The 10,577-nt window shown below is 43.0% G+C and overlaps 1 protein-coding gene across 1 annotated transcript in view; it reads right to left on the reverse strand.

Annotated features, from left to right (window-relative positions):
* LOC126272678 (zinc transporter ZIP3-like) overlaps positions 1-8,669 on the reverse strand; it is a 462,003-nt gene extending 453,334 nt beyond the window's left edge. The window contains exon 1 of the mRNA XM_049975696.1: positions 8,426-8,669. Within this exon, the coding sequence (XP_049831653.1) occupies positions 8,426-8,663 (238 nt within the window). The 5' untranslated portion in view covers positions 8,664-8,669. The remainder of the gene's footprint in view (positions 1-8,425) is intronic.
* Between the last annotated feature and the right edge of the window lie 1,908 nt (positions 8,670-10,577).

Genomic DNA, 10,577 nt, shown 5'->3' on the forward strand with positions numbered 1-10,577 from the left:
TACTGAGTGTGGTAGGGTCCTACTACATGGCACATCGACAGGTCTCCTGAGGCAAATGTTAGTAACATAGAAGGAACGTGAAGAGATTACATTTTCCACAAAGCTTTGGTTACATCTTTGCTAATCTTTGGAGACTTTACTGAGTGTGGTAGGGTCCTACTACATGGCACATCGACAGGTCTCCTGAGGCAAATGTTAGTAACATAGAAGGAACGTGAAGAGATTACATTTTCCACAAAGCTTTGGTTACACCTTTGCTAATCTTTGGAGACTTTACTGAGTGTGGTAGGGTCCTACTACATGGCACATCGGCAGGTCTCCTGAGGCAAATGTTAGTAACATAGAAGGAACGTGAAGAGATTACATTTTCCATTCAATCAGGTGCTGAATGAGACGTGTGTGTTTGTAACTTGAGACGGTACGTCGCATAAATATTGACATTTTTATCGGTTGTAAACCTTAGTTAAGTATTTTATGAATATAATTAGTGTAAAAGATATACTTAATGTTCTTGAAACAACAGATATGCAGTGATAGCGTTTTTATTTAATGTCTATGAAAGTAAAAAAGGACCGAAAGAGACGCGATTGTACGGCCGAGGAGGAAGGACGTATTTTGTGGTACACACACTGGTTTGTTTCGCTATACGGAAGGCAGTCATTGAGGTGCTACACATACTTTATGTAAGTTATTCGTATTTATTGCTAAAATAAACTTGTTATTATTATTACAAAATGAATTTTGTTGTAATAGTTGTCACATCAAATGCTCGCAGTGGCTAATTATTTTTAATAAGCATTTTTTCAGTAATTTGCGCTGCCATAGGCTCATGTTCCGATGCAGCCTCTGGTCGGCCATTACGCGCTGAAGTAATAATTTATTTTTCAGTGTTAACAGTATCTATAAATGCGAGAGATTTCGTTATAAGAACCTTTTTAAATTGCAACAGATAATTAATTTACGTTAAAGTTCATGTTTTTAAACTATACAGATTCCATGAGTTCAGTAAGTTTTATCGTGGCCGCTCCACGGCAACAATCGAAATTCTCTCAAGCCTTGCTTTGCAGTCTATAAATAGAAATTAACAAAATTACATTCAATTCAGTTAACGGCAACTATATTTCAGTCATCACGTTCAAAAACTAAAGTTGGTACATGAATAACTGAGGGCCTTCAAGAACCCGTTTCATATTTACTTATGTAAGTAAGTAAAAGTGATAAGAAAAGACAATATCCCTGAGAGAAAGAATCATGCTGATAAATTAAAAATAAAAATATATAAAATATATATCTAATTTCCTTTATATATGACGTAACGAATGACAACGATGACACACGGACGTCACAAACTGTGTAAACTCAACTTCAGCAGTGAAGATTCAGACTATCACCACCTGATATTGCATCCCAAGTCTTTTGATAGCTGGTGCGACTGCTTATCTAAATTCAATGTTTTTAAATGTTTTTGGTAAAGTGACCATTGTGTCTAATTCATGAGTTCAAAATATCATTTTTGTCACACTGAAGAGCCAGAGATCCTGGTACCGCTGCCTAATATCGTTTAGGGCCTCCGCGAGCACGCAGAAGTGCCGCAACACGACGTGGCATGTCTGAAGTAGTGCTGGAAGGAACTGCCACCTTGAAGCCTGCAATGTAAGAGCACGAGAGGGTGGAGACCACTTTTGAACAGCACGTTACAAGGCATCCCAGATACGCCCAATAACGTGCTTGTCTGGGGAGTTAGGTGATCAGCGGAAGTATTTAAAGTCAGAAGAGTGTTCCTGGAGCCACTCTGTAGCAATTCCGGACTTGTGGGGTGTCACACTGTCCTGCTGTAATTGCCCAAGTCCGTCGGAATGTGCAATGGACGTGAATGGATGCAGGTGATAGGACAGGAAGCTTACGTACGTGTCACCTATCAGAATTGTATTTAGACGTGTCAGGTGTCCCATCTCACTCCAGCTGCACACGCCCACACAAATACAGGGCCTCCACCAGCTTGAACAATTACCTGCTGACACTCAGGGTGCATGGATTCATGAGGTAGTCTCCATACCCGTTCATGGCTATTTGCTCGATACAATTTGAAACGAGACTCGTCCGAGCAGGCGATATGTTTTCAGTCATCAACAGCCCAATGTCGGTGTTGACGGCACAGGCTAGGAGGAGAGCATTGCATCATTGAGTCATCGACTGTACACGAGTTGGCCTTCGGCTTCGAAAGCCCATATCGATGATGTTTCGTTGAATGCTTCGCACGCTGCCTCTTGTTGATGGCCCAGCGTTGAGATCTGAGCAATTTGCGGAAGAGCTGCACTTCTGTCACACTGAACGAGTCTCTTCATTCGTCGTTGGTCCCGTTGCCGCAGGATCTTTTATCGGCCGCAGCGATGTCGGAGATCTGATGTTTTACCGGATTCCTGATATTCACGGTACGCTCGTGAAATGGTTGTAATGGAAAATCCCCATTTCATCGCTACCTGTGTCACATCGCTAGTGCGCCGCCTATAACACCACGTCCAGACTCACTTAAATCTTGATAACCTGTCATTGTAGCAGCAGTAACTGATCTAACAACTGCTCCAGACACTTGTTGTCTTATATAGGCGTTGCAGAGCGCAGTGCCGTGTTCTGCCTGTTTACATATCTCTGTATTTGAATTCGAATGCCCAGGCTAGGTGGTTTGGCCCTTATGTCACAATCAGATTCAAATAATATATTTGGTAAAGTGGCCGCTGGACTGATTATTAAATTTAATTCCGAGTTTTTACTAAAGCAACCAATGCACCCAATCACTATTATTATTACTGTGCCTGTTGCTCTTCAATTTAAATCACATTTTAAAATAAACGTAAATGTTGAGCTTTTGGTAAGCTGGACATTAGGCTTAAATATTGAATTTAAACTGTTGCTTGTCAAATTAAGTTTTAAAGTATTTGGTGTTGCTAAATTAAGTTTTAAAATTCTTTAATAAGGTGGCTATTTGGCATAAGTATTTATTTGTTTTAACAAAAAAATATTACAACAAATTACCCACTTAATTATCCAGCCCTTCCTACTACCTCCCCCTGTGTTACATACAGAAACGTTGGCCACGCAACCCCAGAACCCTGATGATGATGATGCGTTCTGTAAAACCTCTTAGTCCTCTATTCGGACTTCCACATTCAAGTTAGATCCAATAAGCGGAAGGTCCTCCTACATGCTTCTTCCAGAGAATATAGCTAGAAATCAGGGCGCTATTAACATCAAAATAAAGACGACTATTGCCTTTTGCAGTAGCGTCTGGCTCTCAAGAGAAAAATTAATCAAAATTCTGAGGGTATAAGTAAACATCAGAAGGATATTCATGAGTGTTATAAACTTGTTGGTACCGGATTTCCCATTAGACTCCAGGACAGTGAAAAATTTCAGAGGCAGAATCCCCGTGTACTTATTCATGTATATCGCCTGGATGGATGCAGATCGGATGAGTACCATGTGAAGAATAACATTAAGTAGAAAGTTGTTGGACTCCCTCACTTCTCTCCATTCACTGGTTGATGTGCACCACATCCAGATTTGCTGTAAATATTCCAGAGAGAAATTCGAAAATATTGCTATATCAAAACATGTCCCACTTAATTTTCTCCCAACTGTACACAAGATATGGTACATGGCATATTTGTTGTAGATGGCATGTTAACTACAAGTGAGCGATTAACAAGACATTTACTGGACTGATCTGGTGTGTGTAGAGATGCCTAGCAAGGGGAATAAATTCTTGAAGTTGAAGAATTTTCTGTACAAGAAGCGAATACTCTTTGATCTATATGCCAACTTCAAGTACTTTGTAACTCCTCTGGTGCCCAGCCTCACAAACTACTCTCACAGAATGACATGTACCGTTTGCAGCAGTGTATCAGGCCCTTTGTACATGCGACTGTAATTATAATGATTTTAGATTGTACATAAGGACAGATCTTGCGAGATAGTTGCTCTGTGAGTTTATAGAGCTTACGAGGAACGCTGATGTGGTTCTTTGCAACAACCTTACTATCAGTTGGCGATTTGTAAAAAAAAGAGGTTCCAGAGGGTTTTTTCAAATTTAGACTTCTCAAAACTGAGCATTTTAAGAGTGTGAACAGAAAAGCTCTTTTACATTAGGACAACCACAGCAAAAGTTCTATCGTACCCCATCTCCAAATATGCGGTTCTGATTTTTTTCGTCGGAGGTACCAGCCACAAATCAAACGGCTCTGGAAATCAGATCGTTGTATGAGAATGTAGTTGACTGCTTTAGCCATTAGCTAATAAAGCTCAAATACTGTATAGAGATCATTGCCGACAAATTCCGTGGTATATATATATATATATATATATATATATATTGGAAGAATTTACAAAAAAAAACTTGAAGAAGATGTGAACAGCAATAAGAAAATGTTCTATAAAATGATGAAAAATAAAAGGAAGGCTTCTTAAGTACCAGTAAAGATGGAAACAGAGGACAGTACCGTGATTGAAGATCCAGGGAGAAGGTACATGAGGAAACAACAAATAATGGAGAAATTGAGAGAATTTGGGAAGCAGGATCAGGAAAAATTACACTGGAAGAAATGGAAATAGCTGTGAAGAAGATGAATGGAGGGAAAACCCAAGGACCTGATGAAGTATCAGTTTACATGATAAGAGCAGCAGGTCTAGTAGGAATGAAGTGGCTGTATTGAGTACTATCAAGCGTGTGGAGAAATAGTACAATACCTGACGGTTGGAGAAAAGGAGACATTGTCCCCATCTTCAAAAAAGGCAATAAGAGACTTTGTAAAAACTACAGGGGAATAACCCTTATGAGTCATACAGCCAAGGTTTTTGAAAGAATTTTACTAAATCGAATAAGTGAAAAGATAGAAAATGAGCTGAGCGAAGAACAGCATGGGTTTAGGAAAGGAAGAAGTACGATCGACCTGATATTTTCTATCTGTTAACTGTTGGGAAAAAGTTGGGAGTATAACGAAACGGTGATAATGGTTTTTATAGACATAGAAAAGACATATGACTTAGTTAACAGGGAAGGACTCTGCGAAGAAATGAAGAAGATAGATATGGAAGAAGGATACATTAATGTAATAAAGGCAATGTACAGAGGACACAATTGTAGAATTAGAACACCATTGGGGAACTGGGAATACTATGAAATACGACAAGGACTTAAGCAAGGAAGTATTCTATGTCCTGCACTTTTTAATGTTGTGATGGAGGGAATGAATAGCGCAGCTAAAGACATAATACAAGGAAAAGATAAAAATATGGTTTTTCCAGATGATATGGTAATATGGGGTGACAAAGAGGTAGATGTACAGTTACAACTTGATGTGTGGAGGGAAATAATGAAAAGGTATGGATTCACAATTTTCAAATGTGTTTGAAATCTTATGGGACTTAACTGCTAAAGTCATCAGTCCCTAAGCTTACACACTATTTAACCTAAATTATCCTAAGGACAAACACACACACCCATGCCCGAGGGAAGACTCGAACCTCCGCCAGGACCAGCCGCACAGTCCATGACTGCAGCGCTTTAGACTGCTCGGCTAATCCCGCGTGGGAAAGGTATGGATTAAAAGTAAATAAAGATAAAGGTGAAGTAATGGTATTTGGAAGAGAGAAAGAGATCAACGAAAATATTACCTAGAATGGAGACCCCCAAAGTAGTAGAAATTTTAACTTATTTAGAGAGTGAAATATCTAAGGATGGAAGAATGACCAACGAAATTAATAGGAGGTTGCAGAAGGGAGGCAATTTCTACCAAACAATAAAACACCTGATTTGGAATAAGAAAGTTTCTGAAAAAGCAAAACTCCTTATGTTGTTGTTGTTGTGGTCTTCAGTCCTGAGACTGGTTTGATGCAGCTCTCCATGCAACTCCTTATGTATAAGAATGATTACTTCCCTATTGTCACCTATGGTGAAGAGACATGGACAATGACAGGAAGAGACTGGAGCAGGCCGCAGGCAGGGAAAATGAAATTTCTCAGTGCAGTTAAGGGAAAAACAAGGATGGATAGAGTAAGGAAAAAAGGAATTAGAAAGGACCTTACATAAGAAAGTATGAGAGAAGATATTTAAAAAAAAGAGATTAAGATGGTATGGACATGATAAGAGGATTCATGAGCAGAGACTCCCCAAAATTACGGTAGAACTAAAGATGGATGGGAAAAGACCTAGAGGGCGTCCAAGAACACGGTAAAATGGGAGTGAGAATATCTGTGGAAAGGAGAGGTGTGACCTGGCAGCAAGTGGAGGAAGAAACGTGGTGGGAGGACCGAGACAAATGGAGAGGACTCGTCAGCGCCCAGACCTGGCAGTAGCTGGAGCGGGATCCGATATATATATATATATATATATATATATATATATATATATCTTCATCTCCTAGTACCTTCTGCAATCTTGCAATCTACAGCCTTCTGAATCTGCTTAGTGTATTCATCCCTTGGTCTCCCTCTACGATTTTTACCCTCCACACTGGCCTATAATACTAAATTGGTGATCCCTTGATGCCTCAGAACTTGTCCTACCAACCGATCCATTCTTCTAGTCAAGTTCTGCCACAAACTCCTCTTCTCCCCAATTCTATTCAATACCTCCTCATTAGTTATGTGATCTACCCATCTAATCTTCAGCATTCTTCTGTAACACCATATTTCTAAAGCTTCTGTTCTCTTTTTGGCCAAACTATTTATCGTCCATGTTTCACTTCCATACATGGCTACACTCCATACAAATACTTTCAGAAACGACTTCCTAACACTGAAATCTATACTCGATGATAACAAATTTCTCTTCTTCAGAAATGCTTTCCTTGCCATTAGAATTCTACATTTTGTGTCTTCTCTACTTCGACCATCATCAGTTATTTTGTTCCCCAAATAGGAAAACTCATTTACTACTTTAAGTGTCTCATTTCCTAATCTAATTCCCTCAGCATCACCCGACTTAATATGAATACATTCCATTATCCTCGTTTTGCTTTTATTGATGTTCGTCTTATATCCTCCTTTCAAGACACTGTCCATTCCGATCAGCTGCTCTTCCAGGTCCATTGCTGTCTCTGACAGAATTACAATGTCATCGGCACTTAATAGTCGGTGAAGGGTGACCTGCCCTTTGGTCGGCCGCCACAGCCGTGTTTACAATTCTGCCATTTCCCCCATGTCGACACGGTTCACTACACCCGAATTATTCATTTTCTGTGCTGCAGTTTTATTGAGTTACAGGGAATAATCACGTAAAGATGGAAAACCATGCCAGTGATCGAAGAAAGACGGCCACTATACCACTTGTAGAGTCTCGAGAACAGTATTAAGCACGAAATTATGGAATATGCTCAGCACCTGGATACGATACGCTGAGGAATCGCGGAGACATCAACATCTACATGATTACTCTACAATTCACATTTAAGTGCTTGATAGAGGGTTCATCGAACCACAATCATACTCTCTCTTTTCCATTCCACTCCCGAACAGCGCACGGGAAAAACGAACACCTAAACCTTTCTGTTCGAGCTCTGATTTCTCTTATTTTATTTTGATGATCATTCCTACGTATGTAGGTTGGGCTCAACAAAATATTTTCCCATTCGGAAGACAAAGTTGGTGACCGAAATTTCGTAAATAGATCTTGCCGCGACGAAAAACGTCTTTGCTACAATGACTTCCATCCTAACTCGCTTATTATCTGCCACACTCTCTCCCCTATTACGTGATAATACAAAACGGGTTGCCCATTTTTTGCACCCTTTCGATGTCCTCCGTCAATCCCACCTGGTAAGGATCCCACACCGCGCAGCAATATTCTAACAGAGGACGAACGAGTGTAGTGTAAGCTGTCTCTTTAGTGGACTTGTTGCATCTTCTAAGTGTCCTGCCAATGAAACGCAACCTTTGGCTCGCCTTCCCCACAATTTCATCTATGTGGTCTATCCAACTGAAGTTGTTCGTGATTTTAACACCCAGGTACTTAGTTGAATTGACAGCCTCGAGAATTGTACTATCTATCGAGTAATCGAATTCCAACGGATTTCTTTTGAAACTCATGTGGATCACCTCACACTTTTCGTTATTTAGCGTCAACTGCCACCTGCCACTCCATACAGCAATCTTTTCTAAATAGCTTTGCCACTGATACCTATAACCTTACTAGGCGGTAAATTACAGCACCGTCTGCGAACAACCTAAGAGAACTGCGCAGATTGTCACCCAGGTCATTTACATAGATCAGTAACAGCAGAGGTCCCAGGATGCTTCCCTGGGGAACACCTTATATCACTTCAGTTTTACTCGATGATTTGCAGTCTATTACTACGAACTGCGACCTTCCTGACAGGAAATCACGAATCCAGTCGCACAACTGAGACGACACCCCATATAGATTAATTACCTCCCCAGGCGTGCTCTGGCAGCTGGTCGCGCGCCTCTGGCAGCATGTGCAGCAGCGCCGTGGCGAGCAGCACGCCGCCCGCGAAGCGCGACGCCAGCAGCAGCAGGCGGCGGTGTCCGGCGCAGCGGCGCATGCGCGCCACGGCCCACAGCGGCAGCAGCGCCGCCGTCAGCCGCAGCGCCAGCAGCACCGCCAGCGCCGCCGCCACGCTCCATGCCGCGCCGCCGTCGACCGCCATCGCCTGCCGCGGAGGCAGCCACTGAACCGAACCGCGCGCCACCCGCCGCGCCGCGCCGGCCGTGCGCAGACCGGGGCCGCAGCCGCTGCGCATGCGCTCTCCACTCCGCTCCCCCTGCGGCGCGCAGACCGCTTACTACGCACCCTGGATCTTGGGCAACCCGCACTACTTGGCGATTGCAAGCGGCCATTAAAATTGCTACACCACGAAGATGACGTGCTACAACGCGAAATTTAACCGACAGGAAGAAGATGCTGTCATATGCAAATGATTAGCTTTTCAGAGCATTCACAAAAGGTTGCCTCCGGTGGCGACACCTACAACGTGCTGACATGAGGGAAGTTTCCAACCGATTTCTCATACACAAACAGCAGTTGACCGGCGTTGCATGGTGAAACGTTGTTGTGATGCCTCGTGTAAGGAGGAGAAATGCATACCATCACGTTTACGACTTTGATAAAGGTCGGATTGTAGCCTATCGCGGCTGCGGTTTATCGCATCGCGACATTGCTGCTCGCGTTGGTCGAGATCCAATGACTGTTAGCAGACTATGGAATCGGTGGGTTCAGGAGGCTAACACGGAACGCCGTGCTGGATCCCAACCGTCTCGTATCACTAGCAGGCGAGATGGCAGGCATCTTATCCTCATGGCTGTAACGTATCGTGCAGTAAAGTCTCGGTCCTTGAGTCAAGAGATAGCGGCTTTTGCAAGACAACAACCATCTCCACGAACAGTTCGACGACGTTTGCAGCAGCATGGACTATCAGCTCGGAGACCGTAGCTGCTGTTGCCCTTGACGCTGCATCACTGACAGGAGGGCCTGGGATGGTGTACTCAACGTGAACCTGGGTGCACGAATGACAAAACGTCATTTACTCGGATGAATCCACGTTCTGTTTACAGCATCATGATGGTCCCATCCGTGTTTGGCGACATCGCGGTGAACGCACATTGGAAGCGTGTATTCGTCATCGCCATACTGGCGTATCACCTGGTGTGATGGTATGGGGTGCCACTGGTTACATGTCTCGGTCACCTCTTGTTCGCATTGACGGCACTTTGATCAGTGGACGTTACATTTCAGATGTGTTACGACGCGTGGCTCCACCCTTTATTCTATCCCCGCGGTAGCCTACATTTCAGCAGGATAATGCACGACCACATGTTTCAGGTCGTGCACGGGCCTTTCTGGATACAGAAAATGTTGGACTGCTGCCCTGACGTTTGGTCAATGGTGGCCGAGCAACAATAGGCCAGTCAGTACTCTTGATGAACTGTGGTATCGTGTTGAAGCTGCATTGGCAGCTGTAGCTGTACATGCCATCCAAGCTCTGTTTGACTCAATGACCAGGCGTATCAAGGCGTTATTATGGCCAAAGGTGGTTGTTCTGGGTACTGATTTCTCAGGATCTATGCACCGAAATTGTTTGAAAATGTAGTCACACGTCAGTTCTAGTATAATATATTTGTCCAATGAATACCCGTTTATCATCTGTATTTCTTCTTGCTGTAGCAATTTTAATGACCAGTAGTGTATGTTGCCCGCATCTCGTGGTCGTGCGGTAGCGTTCTCGCTTCCCGCGCCCGGGGTCCCGGGTTTGTTTTCCGGCGGGGTCAGGCAGTTTCTCTGCCTCGTGATGGCTGGGTGTTGTGTGTTGTCCTTAGGTTAGTTAGGTTTAAGTAGTTCTACGTTCTAGGGGACTGATGACCATTGATGTTAAGTCCCACTATGCTCAGAGCCATTTGAGTGGTTTATGTTGTTATCGTCATCAATCCGAATGCTTGTCTGATGGAGCTCCGCACGGTAATGTTTACATGTCTCCGTAACTACTGCACGCTACATCCACATCTACGTATACTTACTGCCGTATTCAAGATTTGATCATTCTCTACAATTATACCTTCACACTTCC

This window comes from Schistocerca gregaria, chromosome 5, assembly GCF_023897955.1.
Source record: "Schistocerca gregaria isolate iqSchGreg1 chromosome 5, iqSchGreg1.2, whole genome shotgun sequence".
Classification (NCBI taxonomy): domain Eukaryota; kingdom Metazoa; phylum Arthropoda; class Insecta; order Orthoptera; family Acrididae; genus Schistocerca; species Schistocerca gregaria.